General features: G+C 36.6%; 1 protein-coding gene across 4 annotated transcripts in view; it reads right to left on the minus strand.

Moving 5' to 3' along the window:
- Nucleotides 1-17,076, minus strand: part of LOC127434638 (uncharacterized) — a 29,316-nt gene extending 12,240 nt beyond the window's left edge. Inside the window, exons 1-10 of one of the 4 annotated variants that reach the window (XM_051687521.1) lie at nt 16,898-17,076; nt 13,098-13,239; nt 11,682-11,879; nt 11,228-11,276; nt 10,997-11,034; nt 10,282-10,338; nt 4,325-4,373; nt 2,908-2,982; nt 1,782-1,984; nt 570-1,042 (exon numbers count right to left, since the gene is read on the minus strand). In XM_051687521.1, the coding sequence (XP_051543481.1) occupies nt 570-1,042; nt 1,782-1,984; nt 2,908-2,982; nt 4,325-4,373; nt 10,282-10,338; nt 10,997-11,034; nt 11,228-11,276; nt 11,682-11,802 (1,065 nt within the window). In that variant the 5' untranslated portion in view covers nt 11,803-11,879; nt 13,098-13,239; nt 16,898-17,076. Of the gene's footprint in view, nt 1-569; nt 1,043-1,781; nt 1,985-2,907; nt 2,983-3,045; nt 4,374-10,281; nt 10,339-10,996; nt 11,035-11,227; nt 11,277-11,681; nt 11,880-13,097; nt 13,240-16,804 lie in introns of those variants that run through there. The other 3 variants (XM_051687520.1, XM_051687522.1, XM_051687523.1) reach the window with 3 other exon arrangements.
- Nucleotides 17,077-19,372: the final 2,296 nt, after the last annotated feature.

A 19,372-nucleotide genomic window follows, 5' to 3' on the forward strand; every position in this document is an offset into this window, starting at 1 on the left:
ATAGATTGTTTTTACATTCAGAGTTTGATCCCATTTCCTACCCGGTCCCACAGAATTTTACTGAGTCTAAGTGCTCCCGGATTATAATGGATTTTTTCCCCACCCCCTCCAATTCAATTTAGGCAACGTTCACACAATCACGCAATCACAACAAATCTATTTAGCCTTCTCAGTAATTTTAGGCTGCATTTTTCCCATTAGGAACCATCAATTAAATTTCTAAGCATTTATGTATTTTTTTATTTAACAAAGCAATTATTTTATTCAATAGTTCTATATTTCTTTATTAAATGTTTTTAATCATTGCAAGTTGTCTTGTTTTCCATCACTGCAAAACAATAAATTTCCCTACAGGGAAAAATAAAGTTGAAAGTGAAGTGGTGGCTCAAAGGTTCACATAAAATGTAAAGTTGTCATATAATAAGGAATTTTCCTTTATCTTGATTGACTACGATAATGTACCATAACTTTAAAAAAATAAAAAAAGAGCATTTATTGAAACTCCTGCTTACATAACTTTAGTCCATCACAAAAAATGGCAAGTATAGACATAATACGTAATAAGTCACCTCCTCTAGCTCAAAAGATTCCACAGGTTGCTGTGCGCTCCCATCGGTGGACAAGGGATCGGACGTAAGTTTTAGGAGGTCTGTCGTTCCTCTTGTTGTGTGGCTGATTAAAATGGGCTCAGCTGATTCTAAATTAAAACTCTGCTCCTCTTGTAAGGGAAAGAGGCCGCTGTTGTCAGATAAACTTTGCCGAGACCGTTTTGGTGGGATTCTTTTATCTGCTGTTGGAGTTCCAGAGGATTCCATGCCAGACTGGGCTGAGTTCTCTGGAGGGAGTGCTTGCTGGTTCTGGGCCTGGCTGAGACTCTTCTTGGATGCTCTACGCAGAATCATAGCCATGCGTTTCCTCCTTTCCCGTGCCTCCGAAGACATTCGGGAAGCTGAAGCTGCATCCGCAACCGGAGACGAAGGGCCAACCAGAGATGAGAAGGTTGTGGTGACCTGCTGAAGAACCTCAAGCTGTCGAAATCGATCTGAGCAAAGAGAGGAAGACAGATATAGTTATTTCATGACTCATGACTAGTAGAAAACAGTTCTTCTTATTCAGACTATCAACACATTGCAGGAAATTTCCTGTTCAGGAAATGAGTGTCAACTTTTATTTTACAGTAAAACAGCCATTTGACCTGAAGTTGTTCGTGTTCATCTGTCGTCTTGAAGAATATCAGATTTGTGTCCAATCTGTTTACATTTACTGTAGACATCAATAGTTCACCCAAAAATGCAAATTCTGTCATCATTCACTCATTTCATTCCAAACCCGTATGACTTACTTTCTTCCATGAACACAAATGATGGCTCTTTTCTATACAATTGGAATGATTTGCTTTAAAAAGGTCTCAAAGCACCATAAATGTGTCATAAAAGTGGTCCATGCAATTTGTGCACTATATTCCAAGTCTTCTGAAGCCTTCAGTCACTGTAATTCAATGTAAAAAGTGACCAGCACAGTTTTAAAATATTCTACTTTTGTGTTCAACTGAAGAATGGTCATCATGACAAAGTGTTTAAATGTAGGTCAAGATGACCGGATGTTAAGACACGTATCTGATGTATGACCGTATTTGAAAATGGTACAAAATCAGACGTAAAAAATCTCTTGCAACAAGGGGAGGGGGAGAAGGTTGACGGTGTAAATGCAGCTTTTGACAACTGTGTATGGATATGAAGATCAGACATTGAAAGACTAGCTCCTGCTGGCATGGTACTCACTCCTGACATCTGGGTTTTCAATGTCCATTCGGCTCTGCTGAGCTTCCAGAAAGAGCTGAAAACTGATGCCGCGAGCATGGGACTTATAACTGAGGAATCGGGCCGGGATTCTCCCCGTGATGTCGGGCTCATCGATGCCGAAACCCAAATCCAGCAGCAGTTCTTCAGGGTCATCTTTTAACATATTTAACACATCCATCACACTGTGAAAAAAAAAAAACAACAACGCAAGAATACATGTTAACAAACCACTGAGAGAGACATGTTCACAAGTGTCGAGTCTTTTGTCACAATCCAAGTCAAGTCTCAGGTCTTGGGGGCTGTTCACGAAACGCTTTTTGACTCCATCCTCGCTGTTTTTCAGCTGTATATTTATGTAAACGTGGTACAGATGGACATTTTTGAACATTGCGGAACGTCTCGTAGTTTTTCAGTATCTTGGGCAGTAGCACCGCGTTTTTTTAGACACTATGTCAAGTTAAAAACAAATGTGACTTTTAAAAACATATCTCAATACACCTGCGTTCTGTTCTATACTTTCTAGCTTTTATTTAGAACAAGAACTCGATCGGTCTGACCAGTCGCTTTGTCTTTTGTCAAGAGTCTAGTTCTCATTTTATTGTGGAGAATCAAAATTGCTGAGATATAAACATTTTACGCAATTTATTTATATATTTTACGAGGAAAAAACAAACAAAAAACACCGCCCCCAAAAATATGGAGAAAAAATACTTTTCCTAGGGGAAAAGAGTAGGAAATTGACTCAAGAAAGCACTGAGAGACTAAAATAAAAAATGTACTTTGTGAAAAAAAAAAAAAAACAATTTACCTTGTAGTTTGGGGCCTCCATTAGTTCTATAAACCCTGTTTCAAGACAATTAATCTTATATATTTTTAAAAATACCTTATTTCTAGGGATTTCCTATGAAAAAAACACTGCTGTTGAATACAGGAGCAAATTGCTGTACATTTTCAGACAAAATAATAGTGACAGAGAGGCTCCCCTATATCTTAACAGTAGACTTAAAGACTCACAAGTGTCTAATTCGGAGTCCAACTCAAGTCTCAAGTCAATTAATTGTGAGTTACAGTAAGTGACACTTAAGTTGAAAAGTTTGGGTCTTACCTGGCTCCAGATTGTATCGAGAAACCCGATGCAAGACTGTTTAACCTAGACAGAGAAGGAGGGTCTACAGATGACCTGTATGTGGATGACATCAAAATAAAGGTGGTAAAATCAGGCAAAAGATTCAAGAAATGATACCAAATACTGTTGTCCTGCCCCTACAATCCACTCAAACTTCCAAGTTTCTCCAGTTCTTCTCCAGTTTTCTGACCAGTTTCACAGGTCAGAAAAGTTCTTCTCCTGCCTCATTCCCTCATCAGTGACATTCCACCTCATGCAAACCAGCCCATGTGGCGGCAGGTCAGCACAACCGGATCAGCATTTGCATGGGAAATATGACTCAAGTTTGGCAGGTGTCTGAACGAGGCTATGACACCTCACACCCATATACACGTTTACACTCTGGCGGGGCTGATATATAGTATATACACATGCCCAGGGGCGTAGATTTCAGGGGTGATGGGGGGGGGGAGGTAACTCCCCCAATAATCAAAACAAGCAAGTACAACCCACCCCCCCCACCACAATGCTCAAGCCAAATCTACACCCTTGATAGTATGGAGTACAATAAACATCAACGTTATCACAATACATTATATTAAAATTGTTAAAAATTTCGCAACAGGACCATCCTACATCCACAAGATTTGCTGTTAATTAAAGTCAGGTATACACTTTGTATATTCATGTTACATCATAGGTTGTTTGGGATATGGAAAGTTTGTTATATGATTATGTATAGTACCACATATGGGCGTAGATTTGGCTTGATCATGGGGGGTTGCACTGTGAAGCATTTACATGTTTCCACTGATCATGGTATAAATATTGGGGGGTTGTACTTGCTTACCCCCCCATATCCCCCCCTGGAATCTACGCCCCTGTATAATATAATATAATATGGGGGAATGTCCAATTGAAAGCTGGTGGACATGCATGCAAGAATTTTAAAAGTAATAAGGGATGTTTAATTTTGGTTCAAGTATAATAACTCAATCACTCTTTTTTTAGTAATTGGCTAGACACTTACGTTTAGCTTAAAGTTTATTAAAGTTCTGCAAGTTACAAATTAAAGTACCATGTAAAACAGCAGTAGTCCAATAAGAATACTGCAAAAAAAATAAAAAAAAATTCTATTTTCCTAATAAAACTTGTTTTACAGTAAAACTATCTAAACATCTTTCAAACAGGATACATTTCCTTTAAAAGCAAAATTGTTTAAGATAATACATGTTTTCAGAGCATATATCTTGAATGTGAAAAGTTTAATCTTAAAAAGGTTATTCTTCATACCCCATTGGGCTAAGACATTTTTTTCTTGTTTTAGGAAATAAACCTCACTTAATTTTGTTAGATTTATGCTTAAAACAAGTTAAAAATATTGCCAGTGAAAAGAGAAAAGCAGATGTGTTCTTACCTCCGAAAGCTCCGTACAGTCCTGAGGGAGAGTTTACTATATAAAGATGCTGCATCAGACACAGATAAAACATAGAGGTCATTTAAAGATGGAAAACAGCTTCGCTTTCAATTAAACACCTCCAGTCTCCAGTAGAGTAGCTATATTAGGTCAATATTCATCCTTGTTGTTTTGATGATCTAGTCCTCTCATAAACAATTTCCACAGAAGACTTTGGCATGTTGTCAGGGAAAAAATGTCTAGCTGCGCCTTGATGTTGTCTTATAAGTGCATCCTGATCCAATGAGCCTAACTTGCATTGTCAAACCAGCATCTTTGTTTAATCACAGCGATTCCAATGTGTAACAATCCATTCCGTTCTGTCAACCTTCCATTGCCACTGTGTTATGAAACCAAAGCACCACATTTGTTAGACGGGGTGTGTCTGACTGAGGGCAAATGACTGACAGAATGTGAATCAGAGATTTAGAGGAGGCAAGCAACTTTTCCCACAAAGAGTTTGAGTCAGAGTCGACAGCAAGGAGCTTAAGACTCTAATTTAAAAGAGAATCCAGTGAGCACCTTGAAAGAGACCGATAGAAGCCAGAACATAAAGATTGAGCCCAGGACAGAAAACAGGACTCTAAGCAAGACAGAACCCTGTTGACAAAGACAGCATGCTAAGCAGATAGACAGAATAAATATACTTTAAGGTGGGTGAATAAGGACATGAGTGAGGTATAGGAAGAAGGCAAAAGCAGTCCTCTTCGGCAAAATATTCAATACAAAAAAATGGGCCTGGTCCTCAAAGTGAAATGTCAGCTCAAGGCTAACTTCTGTAAATTTCCCTACAGCCTGTGTGTGCCACAATGGCTATGGAAAGAACAGAACACAGTGGATTGCTGTTTTTCAGAAACTACTGTGATTAGCATACATGTAAACAGGGGTTTTGGGCCTACTTAAGAAACAAATAAAATATTTAAATAGAACTGGCTGTTAGTTTCTTCAACTTTGGGCACTTTTAACACTCGAATTTCTAGGAAGGAAAGTCTCTTTAAAACATCTTCCACACTCTCATTTTTTTACATTTGTCTACTAACAATGTATAACATTGTATGTAAATGTACCACAGGAGAGTCATGTCATTTGCTATTTTTTTCTAAAAGTCATGAAAATTCCCACCAGTGTAATTTCCACCACATTTCTCACATTCTGTATTGTGTCTAACAGAATTCTGTTGTGGAAATGACGCTAATATAAATGACATTTTTAAAGTTTTTTAAACAAAACGGCTGCCTAATTTTGCTTGCTAAGGCTAATTTTACAATTAACATTTTATTTATCCTTAATACACACAATTAAATAATATAACTTTTAAGTAATTTGGCAAAATGACATGCAATAAAAAGACTCTCAAGTGATATTTACCTTCAATTCTTTAATCATCTTAAATTTCGTCTCAAGAATGCTCCTCACAGACACTTTTGTTGACTTGGTAAACAAGTACAATAACTTTTGAAAAATCATTATTATTTGGGAATTTTTATTTTTTATTTTTTGTGGTGGTGGAAATGACGTCAAAACTATGGGGACAGTCATATTTTTTAATTGATAGAAATCATTTTCACACAATAAATACTGAAATGGTTTATGTTTGTTTCACCCTATGTTTAGATTATCATATTTTTAAACATGTAATAATTTTTATTTTAATAATGGATTTTCATATTTTAATTTTGAACGTCTGGGACAAGGCTAAAAAAGTCAAATCTGTTCATAAGGCATTTGAAAAGTATCAAAAATAAATTATGAAGGCATGGTAAAACTTTTCCAATTCAGTTTTAATGTAACCTTCATATAACAAAAAGAAAAAGAAAGTTGAAGTCAGCTGAGTTAGGGTTAGGCTCAAAAAACAAAACAAAAAAAATCAATTCCAAAGACTGAAGTTGAAGAAACACCCAGCTCACTATAATTGTCACTATTTGGGCATTTGTGATACTGTAGATATACAGGTGCATCTCAATAAATTAGAATGTCGTGGAAAAGTTCATTTATTTCAGTAATTCAACTCAAATTGTGAAACTCGTGTATTAAATAAATTCAATGCACACAGACTGAAGTAGTTTAAGTCTTTGGTTCTTTTAATTGTGATGATTTTGGTTCACATTTAACAAAAACCCACCAATTCACTCTCTCAAAAAATTAGAATACATCATAAGACCAATAAAAAAAACATTTTTAGTGAATTGTTGGCCTTCTGGAAAGTATGTTCATTTACTGTATATGTACTCAATACTTGGTAGGGGCTCCTTTTGCTATAATTACTGCTTCAATTCGGCGTGGCATGGAGGTGATCAGTTTGTGGCACTGCTGAGGTGGTATGGAAGCCCAGGTTTCTTTGACAGTGGCCTTCAGCTCATCTGCATTTTTTGGTCTCTTGTTTCTCATTTTCCTCTTGACAGTACCCCATAGATTCTCTATGGGGTTCAGGTCTGGTGAGTTTGCTGGCCAGTCAAGCACACCAACACCATGGTCATTTAACCAACTTTTTGTGCTTTTGGCAGTGTGGGCAGGTGCCAAATCCTGCTGGAAAATGAAATCAGCATCTTTAAAAAGCTGGTCAGCAGAAAGAAGCATGAAGTGCTCCAAAATTTCTTGGTAAACGGGTGCAGTGACTTTGGTTTTCAAAAAACACAATGGACCAACATCAGCAGATGACATTGCACCCCAAATCATCACAGACTGTGGAAACTTAACACTGGACTTCAAGCAACTTGGGCTATGAGCTTCTCCACCCTTCCTCCAGACTCTAGGACCTTGGTTTCCAAATGAAATACAAAACTTGCTCTCATCTGAAAAGAGGACTTTGGACCACTGGGCAACAGTCCAGTTCTTCTTCTCCTTAGCCCAGGTAAGACGCCTCTGACGTTGTCTGTGGTTCAGGAGTGGCTTAACAAGAGGAATACGACAACTGTAGCCAAATTCCTTGACAGGTCTGTGTGTGGTGGCTCTTGATGCCTTGACCCCAGCCTCAGTCCATTCCTTGTGAAGTTCACCCAAATTCTTGAATCGATTTTGCTTGACAATCATAAGGCTGCGGTTCTCTCGGTTGGTTGAGCATCTTTTTCTTCCACACTTTTTCCTTCCACTCAACTTTCTGTTAACATGCTTGGATACAGCACTCTGTGAACAGCCAGCTTCTTTGGCAATGAATGTTTGTGGCTTACCCTCCTTGTGAAGAGTGTCAATGATTGTCTTCTGGACAACTGTCAGATCAGCAGTCTTCCCCATGATTGTGTAGCCTAGTGAACCAAACTGAGAGACCATTTTGAAGGCTCAGGAAACCTTTGCAGGTGTTTTGAGTTGATTAGCTGATTGGCATGTCACCATATTCAAATTTTTTGAGATAGTGAATTGGTGGGTTTTTGTTAAATGTGAGCCAAAATCATCACAATTAAAAGAACCAAAGACTTAAACTACTTCAGTCTGTGTGCACTGAATTTATTTAATACACGAGTTTCACAATTTGAGTTGAATTACTGAAATAAATGAACTTTTCCACGACATTCTAATTTATTGAGATGCACCTGTAATTGCCCAGGTATGAATTGATGAAAAATCAGGCAAAATACCCATACAAGATGTTGGTTTGGCAAAATAAACTAGCCTCAATGGATCAGGATCCCCTTATAAGAAGACATCAAGGCCCAGTATGTCCTTGACAACATGGCAAAATCTTCTATAGAGCTGTTTATGAGAGGACAAGAACATCAAAAAGGCAAAATATGACCATGCATAATATAATATAGCAAATTAGGACGTGTGCTTAGATCGACATCCTTTGTTGATCCTGGAACAACACTCACGTCAAGCAATTAGTGCCCTTTCCATAATCCTAACCCCAAGGATGTAACCTAATTTTCAACACTGGGGGACTAATACGTAAAATTGGTCATTGAAAACCCTATATTGATGGGCCACTATTCTGAATTGGATGAGCCACATTCAAAGCCCTTGTAAAATATCCAATATATGCACACATATGACTGCAACCAAAAACACCTTCACTCTAAAATCAAGGAAAAATAGGTTAAAAAGAATGCTGTTGAACTCTAACCCAACTCAAAAATCTGAGTGGTTGATAAGAAATTTGTTCTGGAACTAAGAAGACTGTTGATCCAGAACATGTCCTACTTGGGTAAATCATGTTAAACTAAGGAATACATCTTTCTCCCTTTTATCTAGTCCTTATCTGTTTTGCGTGACTGGAAACCAAACAGCATCAGGTAAACTTTCTTCGACTGTGCCGTGACACAGCTCAGAATGGTGTCCCCTAAAGCAGGAAACAGCAGCGACTGGACTGTCTCACTTTCTGTCAGTGTTTGTATGGAGAGATTTGCCATGTTTAAAATCCAGATTTAGCACAGTCATTCAGAATCGGTCAATCTATTCTAAGACTTGGCCCGCTGCGGCTTCACAAACATAGAGATGTCCATACGCCACTGTATTGCAAATATTTAAATACAGAATCCACAACCTCAGTACAATCATTTACCAAACATTGTTAGCACTGGTGATTAATAGTGATGCCAATGCCGATATCTAGAGACAAGGGTGGCCGATTGCCAGTATAATACCGATATGTGCATACAAAATGAGAGCAAATGAGATTGCCGAAATAAAATTAACAATTATTTTACCAGACTGATCTCACTGTGAATTTGGCGACAGCAGGACTAAAGTTCTTTAGCTGAAATCGGTCTGTGCTTACCGAAATTCAAACCACTGCTCCACAGTAGCCGATGCTTGAACCATTGTTGAATGTATGGGCATGTGTGAGCTCCAGTTTCTGGGTGAAATATTCACAAACTGGTGCCAAAAGCAAGTTGTAAAACGAGTTGTTTTTTTGTTGTAATTGATGAAATACAGTCATTAGGAATGCATATTTGATTAACTCTACACCCAAACCCCAACCCTAATCATCAGTGGAATAAAAATGTAATCTTCAGAGGGAAAATTCACCCTTCAAATGGCACTCATTAATTTTGTTTTCCTTTTTTCTTTTTTTTTTCCCAATTTGGAATGCCCAATTCCCAATGCGCTCTAAGTCCACGTGGTGGCGTAGTGACTCGCCTCAATCCGGGTGGCGGAGGACGGATCTCAGTTGCCTCCATGTCTGAGACCGTCAATCCATGCATCTTATCACATGGCTTGTTGAGTGCGTTACTGCGGAGACATGGCGTGCGTGGAGGCTTCAAGCTATTCTCCGCAGCATCCACGCACAACTCACCACACACCCCACCGAGAGCGAGAACCACATTATAGCGACCACGAGTGGGTTACCCCATGTGACTCTACCCTCCCTAGCAACCGGGCCAATTTGGTTGCTTAGGAGACCTGGCTGGAGTCACTTAGCATGCCCTGGATTCAAACTCGTGACTCCAGGGGTGGTAGTCAGCGTCTTTACTTGCTGAGCTACACAGACCCACCAAATGGCACTCATCATTGATTATGTGAACATGATTATTTCCTAGTTTCCATGGGACTACAGGTGTATCTGAGGCTGTTTGCGCAACATGCCAACAGTAGCGCCACAGAAAAAGGTAAACACATTAGAATTAATGCAAAAATGTCTGATGGGGGAGATTTACCCAATATTCACTCAAAATTAACACACACAAAAAGAAAATTCTAAAAGAGAAATGGTTTGTTCTCTATTGAAAAAGCTATTGGTCGATTTTGGAACTGACGCAACAAGTTTATAAGGTTAGTGGACACTGTTATGGTTATAACGGATGCGAGTACCTTAAAATGCCCAAATATCAGCTGAATAACCGCCATTCATCAATATATCCATCAATTATTAGTCAGCACCACCTCTAGACATATCTGAGATGAATTGCTTGTCTGTTCACAGTCCTTTTTCAGCCAAGTATTTGGTTTAACTGAACAGAGCAATACAACAAGGGAATGTTTACCTTCCACTCCTAGTGCCAGATCATCTTCTGCACTCCTGTTTCTCCTTATAGGCTTCACTGTAAGCAAAGCAAAAGATTAAAATACGGTATTTACAAAGCAGTCTAAGTAATGAAATTCAAAAGGAACTAATTCAAACCCTAAGTTCACCTGCCAATAGGACAGCTTTTTAAAGTGACAAATCAAGATAAAATGATATTGTACAGTATATTCGCAGTGCAAATCGAATCATATCAGTATGTCAATTGCATAATCCAGTGCACTACACTGTAAACCAGGTGGCGTATTAACACTGAGCTCCAGGGTTAAATGGGCATTCACAAAATTGCTTTGCATGTTATTTGAAGACCACATTAATCAAGCTACATTGTACTGAATTGAAATTATAAAATAAGCAACTATAAAACAATAAATATTCATATAAATATAAAGCTTTTGCCCCAAAACAAACCCCAATATTGAATATAATATCTCAGATTCTGAATTAAACCACTTTATAACAACAGATTATTATAATAAATATTCCTTACACCATATTCTGGAGCTTTACTTAGGAAACAGTATATATGTTCAATAATTAGTGTATTCTAAAACAATTAAGTACATATATATTTAATATACTGTACATTCCATGGCAATCACATATGAGCTCTGTTTTGTTTTTGTTTGGGGGGGGGGCATTGTGGTTTGCAAATTTGCAGTGACATGTAATCTTACTTGCCGTCTCCAGGGCAACCTCTGGTTTTGCATCGTCCCTAAACAAGGAAGTCGAGCTCTGTTAGTGACCACATCACCGGGAGGAAAAGCTTTTAAGAAAACAATGTCGAAAGATATGCAAAAACACGACAGCAACACAATGGTAGAGCCTCCAGCTTGCTGGATTTTGAAGTGTTTAAACTCCCATCTTAAATAAAGCCAAACTAAAAGAGACATGGAAGCAGCTCTTACTTGGGGATTGACGTAAGCCAGCGCTGTACAATGTCTTCGTCACAGTTCCCTGTTCAAAACAAATGAGGCCAATCATTAAAATATTCGATTTAGTTCCACTCTGCTCATACCATCTTCCTGCCATTCAGTTAACTAAATACACTTTAGTAAAGAAGAGTTTTCTTGCTACAGTCTCCTCTAAACCAATATTTCCCAAACATTTTTTATTTATGTACCCCTAAATCCCCATTAATAGAGATTAATGATGATTATTAATCATGATTATTTGTTTAAGTATGTACCCCTGGTTAGGACTCCAGTCTACACTAAACAGAGAGACCACTTGGGTTGACTGGCAAAAGAATATCGGTAAAAGTATATTGCAATCCACTTTATAAGATTATAGACCAACATAACATCATTAACCATGCACATATAATAAGCAAACATCTCAGATGAGTGTAAACATACGTACTTGTGTTAGAATTGATAATCTGATCAATCTCAGAATGATCTGTCCTGCTCCATCTATTCCGTGAAGCCCGTAGAATCGCTCTTCTGTCTGCCAAAAAATCTGCAGCCATCACTGTGGACATCAGGTCCACGCCAACCAAACATCCACCACAGCAGCAGAAAACACTTCAATATGAGGTCATCTCCTCCGGGCAAAATGCTGTAAGACACAAATATATTTAATCCCAGCTCACGACAGACTGTACAGACACTTTTTGCCATATTAAAAGTGTGAGTGAGTGGTCTGGCCCTTGTATTTATCAGGAATGAACAGTTGGAGCTGCTTGTAGGAACAGTCAGTCCCAGATAGTCAGACAGAGCTCGTTCCAGGAATATCTACTGCACAGTAACAAAAAGTATATATATATATATATATATATATATATATATATATATATATATATATATATATATATATACAGTACTGTGCAAAAGTCTTAAGATGTTTCACAAAAATATTTGTCTTAAGATGGTTATTTATATCTTCAGCTTTAAAGTGTCAATAGGAAATATCAATTTTTGACTTCCAAACATTAATTTTGCAAATAGAATAGAATAGAATAGAAGAGTCCTACAACAGATGGTATGGCCCCCTCAGAGCCCGGATCTCAACATCGAGTCAGTCTGGGATTACATGAAGAGACAGAAACAATTCAGACAGCCGAAATAGATAGAAGAACTGTGGAAATTTCTCCAAGAAGCTTGGAACATCCTATCTGCCAACAACCAAGAAAAACTGTGACCAGGTGTACCTATAAGAATTGGTGCTGGTTTGAAGATGGAGGTTGTCACAACAAACATTGATTTAGCTTTTTTTTATGTTTACTGGACTTTGTATGACATTAATTGATAAATGAAAACTATTTATGGTATTATTTCTGAAGACATCCTCACTATGAAAAATTTGTCACAATTGCCTAAAACTTTTGCACAGTACTGTACATATATTATATATATATATATATATATATATATATATATATATATATATATATATATATATATATATACATATACATACAGTTGAAGTCAGAAGTTTACATACACTTAGGTTGAAGTCATTAAAACTCATTTCTAACCACTCCACAGATTTAATATTAGCAAGCTATAGTTTTGGCAAGTCGTTTAGGACATCTACTTTGTGCATAACACGAGTAATTTTTCCAACAACTGTTTACAGACAGATTGTTTCACTTTTAATTGACTATATCACAAATCCAGTGGGTCAGAAGTTTACATACACTAAGTTAACTGTGCCTTCAAGCAGCTTGGAAAATTCCAGAAAATTATGTCAAGCATTTAGACAATTAGCCAATCAGCTTCTGATAGGAGGTGTACTGAATTGGAAGTGTAACTGTGGATGTATTTTAAGGCCTACCTTCAAACTCAGTGCCTCTTTGCTTGACATCATGGGAAAATCAAAAGAAATCAGCCAAGACCTCAAAAAGAAATTGTGGACCTCCGCAATTCTGGTTCATCCTTGGGAACAATTTTCAAATGCCTGATGGTACCTCGTTCATCTGTACAAACAATAGTACGCAAGAATAAACACCATGGGACCACGCAGCCACCATACCGCTCAGGAAAGAGATGTATTCTGTCTCCTAGAGATGAACGTAGTTTGGTGCGAAAAGTGCAAATCAATCCCAGAACAATAGCAAAGGACCGTGTGAAGATGCTGGAGGAAACAGTTAGACAAGTATCTATATCCACAGTAAAATGAGTCCTATATCGACATAACCTGAAAGGCTGTTCAGCAAGGAAGAAGCCACAGCTCCAAAACTGCCATACAAAAGCCAGACTACAGTTTTCAAGTGCACATGGGGACAAAGATCTTTTGGAGAAATGTTCTCTGGTCTAATTAAACAAAAATTGAACTGTTTGGGCATAATGACCATTGTTATCTTTGGAGGAAAAAGGGTGAGGCTTGCAAGCCGAAGAACACCATCCCAAGTGTGAAGCATGGGGGTGACAGCATCATGTTGTGGGGGTGCTTTGCTGCAGGAGGTACTGGTGCACTTCACAAAATAGATAGCATCACGAGGAAGGAAAATTATGTGGATATATTGAAGCAACATCTCAAGACATCAGCCAGGAAGTTAAAGCTCGGTCACAAATGGGTCTTCCAAATGGACAATGACCCCAAGCATACCTCCAAAGTTGTGGCAAAATGGCTTAAGGACAACAAAGTCAAGATATTGGAGTGGCCATTACAAAGCCCTGACTTCAGTCTGATTAAAAATTTGTGGGCAGAACTGAAAAAGCATGTGCGAGCAAGGAGGCATACAAACCTGACACATTACATCAGTTCTGTCTGGAGGAATGGGCCAACATTCCAGCAACTTATCGTGAGAAGCTTGTGGAAGGCTACCCAAAAAGTCTGACCCAAGTTAATCAATTTAAATGCAATGCTACCAAATACTAACAAAGTGTATGTAAACTTCAGACCCTCTGGGAATGTGATGAAAGAAATAAAAGCTGAAATAAATATTTATCTCTGCTATTATTCTGACATTTCACATTCTTAAAATAGTGATCTTAACTGACCTAAGACAGGGAATGTTTTCTGCGATTAAATGTCAGGAATTGTGAAAAACTGAGTTTAAATGTATTTGGCTAAGGTGTATGTAAACTTCTGACTTCAACTGTATATATACACTGTATATATGTATATATATATATATATGTATGCACATGCATGCATGCACGCATATAGAAAAAGAAGATAGCACAAGCACACTTTAAGCAAAAAATCATGATATTTGAAATGTATTCCACTACAGGTTACAAGCTGTAAAATGTAATTTGTAACATATTCTGTTAGATTACTCAAAGTCAGTAATGTAATCTAAATACTTTGGATTACTTCTTCAGTACAGGCAAATTTTTTCACTTGTTTTGTAAATAAACAAGTAAATAAAGTAAGAAAATTCACTTAAATGTATCTTGCTTTAAGGATTTTTTTATATTATTATTTACAGAAAAACAATATTTAAGATTTTTAAAGCACATCTTCTCTCTAATATCAAAGGTCTTACTAGAGAAAGCAAAGTTATGCCCCAATGTGCATTTTCATCATAGATATATTGGTTGTAGCTTTCTATACGTTGTCAAACGCTACACTGGTTAGCATTTCTTGTAAAAATACCCTAACCTCATAAAAACCAAGACATGTAATCATGTATTTATTGGATTTATGTTTCATCTGTCAAAGCGTTTCTAACTGTTCTTGTTAAGCTGTAGAAACGTGATGTAGCTCCTCTATTAAGCACCCAAGCGACAATTCCTCAATGACACCATATCCACCTTTTCACTCACAACAGTACAAACCTGTATGAATGTAACACATCTTAAGAAAGTGTTTCACTGCTGTTTGAAAGCTCCTCAGATTGCATTGTTTATATGGATAAATGTTTTCCAACTGAATAGTCTAAACATTAAATGAAACAAATGACAATAAAATGCAAAGTAATCTTTTCAGTAATCAAAATACTTTTTGTAACTGTATTCTAATTACCAATGATTTAAATTGTAACTGTAGTGGAATACAGTTACTTATAGTTTGTATTTTAAATACGTAACATATATTCCATTACTCCCCAACCCTGCCCAGGATATTAAATTAGGCTATGTATATATATATATATATATATATATATATATATATATATATATATATACACACACCCACCCACGCAAACATATGGGTTGTTAATGAATAAGGTTGTCCGAGATGTAAAAAAAAAAAGATATATACTGTATGCTGTTTTTATTTGCTGTATTTTCTGCCATCATTGACAATATTCATCCATATTTTTATCCTCACTTTAATACATATTTTTATTTTTATAATACATTATTTTGATAGAACCGTGTCCCATCAGCACATATATTGTTTGTCCAACTACTGTACATATCTTGTGAATAATAATGAACCTTGTTCCTCATTAAACCTCATCTGGTGAAATAAATATACAAACCCCTTCATCTGGTGAATATATAGGCTATAAATAGCCTAATTTGTATAATAGCCTACTTAACTATAGAGCACTGTAACAGAGCCATTTTTTTATTTTCATTTTTCTGGGTATTAATGGGATTTTGGTCGAACAATAAACAATTTTTCATTTTGGACTATTCTAGTGTTTATGTCTGAGCCCGTTAAAGTCATGATATATTATTATTTTCTGAACATTCCATAAATCAATTTTAAAAACTATCAGCTGATTAATCGGTTATCATCTTTTTCCACTAATTTATTAATCAGTATCTGCAAAATCCACTACCTGTCGACCTCTAACGTAAAACGCCTCTATCAAGTTCGTAGAAATCCATGTTGGTTTCATTGTTGTTGTTTTTTTAATCATTTATATCATTTTCTATAAAATTTTTATTTAATGACTTAAAAAATTTAGTGTAACCATAAAGCAAAATATATTAAAATACTTTGCTTGCACCATGAATATATGTAAGTGAACTCAATCATTAATTTCAAAAAGGTTTTCTAACAGATTTGTCATTGTAAAAATGTTTTATGTATTTTAATATTGTTTTTCTGTAAAAAAAAAATATCAAAAATTTATCTTGCTTTAAGGATTTTAAGTTAATTTTCTTACGTTATTTACTTGTTTATTTACAGAACAAGTGAAAAATTTGCCAGTACTGAAGAAGTAATCCAAAGTATTTACTCAAAGTCAGTAATGTAATCTAATCTAATGGAATACGTTACAAATTACATTTTACAGCATGTATTCTGTAATCTGTAGTGGATTACCCTGATCCCGGGAAAGGTCCAGAAGTAAGCCCTTCACAGTGATCACACCAACTTTAACTTCTATATATCATGTAGACAACATACACATCACTTCACAATCCATTGTCATAACAATGCAAGAAAAACGGCACACACAAACATTTCATGAAACAATCATTAATCGACATGCAAGATAGGTAAATGCACATCAATAATAAGAAGGCAGAATGTGTCGGAATACATTTCGAGTTTAACAGTAATGTGGTCAGCAACGACTAAAACTATTAATTGAAAGTTTGTAGGCTTCTGTATACCAACAAAACATACATCACCTGCCGCTTTCCACCACGACGCAGCATCAACTACTGAGAATCAAACAAACACTCACATGCGCTTTTGAGGAGAATGTCCAAACTAACACTGACCTCTCACACGACGCTGCTGATCTCTTTATCAACCACGGCTAAAATGGGAACAGTTTCTAATTTGGTCCACATTCGGGGGAAAAGCAGGCTTATGCAAATAACTTAGGAGGAAAACAACATCCACCAAAACACACAATGTGTATCGCGCAGTCGCGCTCTGCTCTGATAGTACTGTTGAATTTAGATGTGTTAGAAAGAGGAATTGAGCGCTTGCAGAAACATGATAACTGTTGCCCATCCTGTTAAAAGGAAGTGTGTGGTATTTCAAAATAATGTGCTTCCACCTCCCACCTGTAAACCGAGTGTGAGGGGAGTCACCAAAACATTCGTATATCTTATGTTAACACATATGTAAAATCACACCAAATCCACGGTGTGATATAAAGAATTAAGGGGAGATGCGATCGTAAAAATGTTTTTATTCTTGTAATGTGACTTTATCAAGTCACTGATGAGGAACCGCGAGTCGGCTAAAGCTGCAGTTCTGCTTTTGAACCGCTAGATGTCACTAAAATACCAAATTTAAATCTACTTCGAAAACCAGTTCATCTTTATCCTCGATAGTGAATGCCACAATGCATATTTGCGCTATAAAAATGAATGGCAATTTTCCCCCAAAAGGCTGCAGGATAAAAGGTGGAAACTATATCATTTTTTTTTTCTGTGTGAATTAATATTCTGTGCTCACTATGGACCAGTAAACTCTTCACAAACAAGGTGACAGATTTGGCTGCATAATGCAAATATATGCCTACTGTGTGTGTGTGTGTGTGTGTGTGTGTGTGTGTGTGTGTGTGTGTGTGTGTGTGTATATATATATATATATATATATATATATATATATATATATATATATATATATATATACAGCATTATTTACTGTCTGATTTCTTCTTTGTGACACTTAATTAATTTAGTCATTAACAAATGTTAATGCTTAGTTAATTTACATTTAAATATGAATATATGCATAACAAAAGGCTATATGAATCAAGGTTTCATGACATTTCTAACTATTGAATGTACTGTACGGTGGCCCCAAAATCTGGACACTGAAGACGTGCTTAAAAATAAGTGGCATCTGTGAACGCACAGTTCAAGACCTTTTCTCAGAACTAATTTCAAATTTCTAGCCATTTTTGTTATTACTTTTAACCAACTGGTCAAAAGTACTGGGAATCAGCTCCCCTCAATTTCACGGAGGTTTTCTAGTAGAAATTGTTTTATTATTGTTTTATCATTTAAAACTTAACAAACATATTTTTCTTGTGATTTCTCTTTCTTTTCTCTAAAGATCTGTTAAGCATTATACATGTCAATGAAAATTGATTTTTGATGTGTTTTAGACATTTTACACCTGTTTTGAACCAATATTTACTGGTCCTCAAGAGTGACTTTCCTTGCATACTTTGCACATTCCAAATGGGATTTGACACATCCCGAGCACATCTGGAGCAGACGGGTTTTAAGTGTCTTGCTCCAGGGCACGAGAGCAGTTCCCCTGCCTTCCACTTCATACTGTGATGCTTCCCATGACATCACCAAGAGTCTGTTTCTTAAACTTTAATGAACCTCAGAGCTGAATAAAATGCTGTCACCACATAGGCTGAGCTGGAAAAAAATGTAAATGGCTGTATTAGCCCTTTAACACATCTCTTTCCCCCCAAGGCCACCACAAGTGTCCTTACAGAAAACATAAGAAACCATCTTCACTCAGTACATATTTAGAGAGATTTGTGTCTTATGTGAAGGAAACAAAAGCATAGAATAATCAAGTAGTGTTTAATGGGTTTTGTTCATAACGGTACACGTTTTCAACGCAGCATGAATATTTGAGCAGCCTGCAACTGCTAATTTAATCATTCAGCATCTGTTACAATTACTCGGGCTTCAATACCAAGATCTGCCTACAAGAACTGAATGCAGAGTGTTAGTAGGAAGATTTAGAACAAAGAATATTGAAAATATAGGATCCTCTTATTTTTACATTGTTTATATTTTATCTTATTCTATTTAATATACTTTATTTTAAGGATTTTACTGTGTTGTTTTGACTTAGGTAAAATTATTAAAAGTCTTTCTTTTTCTTTGTTTCTTCTTCCTTCACTCTTTTCTTCCTTCACTCCTTCCTTCATTTTATTCACTCCTTCCACCTTCTTGCCTTCCTTTCTTCCTTCCTTATTTTTTTTACTTTCATTCTTTCTTTCTTTCCTTCCTTCTGTCTGTCTGTCTTTCTTTCTTTCTTTCTTCTTCCTTCAATCTTTTCTTCCTCATCTCCTTCCTTCCTTCACTCCTTCCTTCATTTCATTCACTCCTTCCACCTTCTTGCCTTTCTTCCTTTCTTTCTTTCTTTCTTTCCTTTTGTCTGTCTGTCTTTCTGTCTGTCTTTCTTTTTCTTTGTTTCTTCTTCCTTCACTCTTTTCTTCCTTCACTCCTTCCTTCATTTTATTCACTCCTTCCACCTTCTTGCCTTTC

This window comes from Myxocyprinus asiaticus, chromosome 44 (genome assembly GCF_019703515.2).
Source record: "Myxocyprinus asiaticus isolate MX2 ecotype Aquarium Trade chromosome 44, UBuf_Myxa_2, whole genome shotgun sequence".
NCBI classification, from domain to species: Eukaryota; Metazoa; Chordata; class Actinopteri; order Cypriniformes; family Catostomidae; genus Myxocyprinus; species Myxocyprinus asiaticus.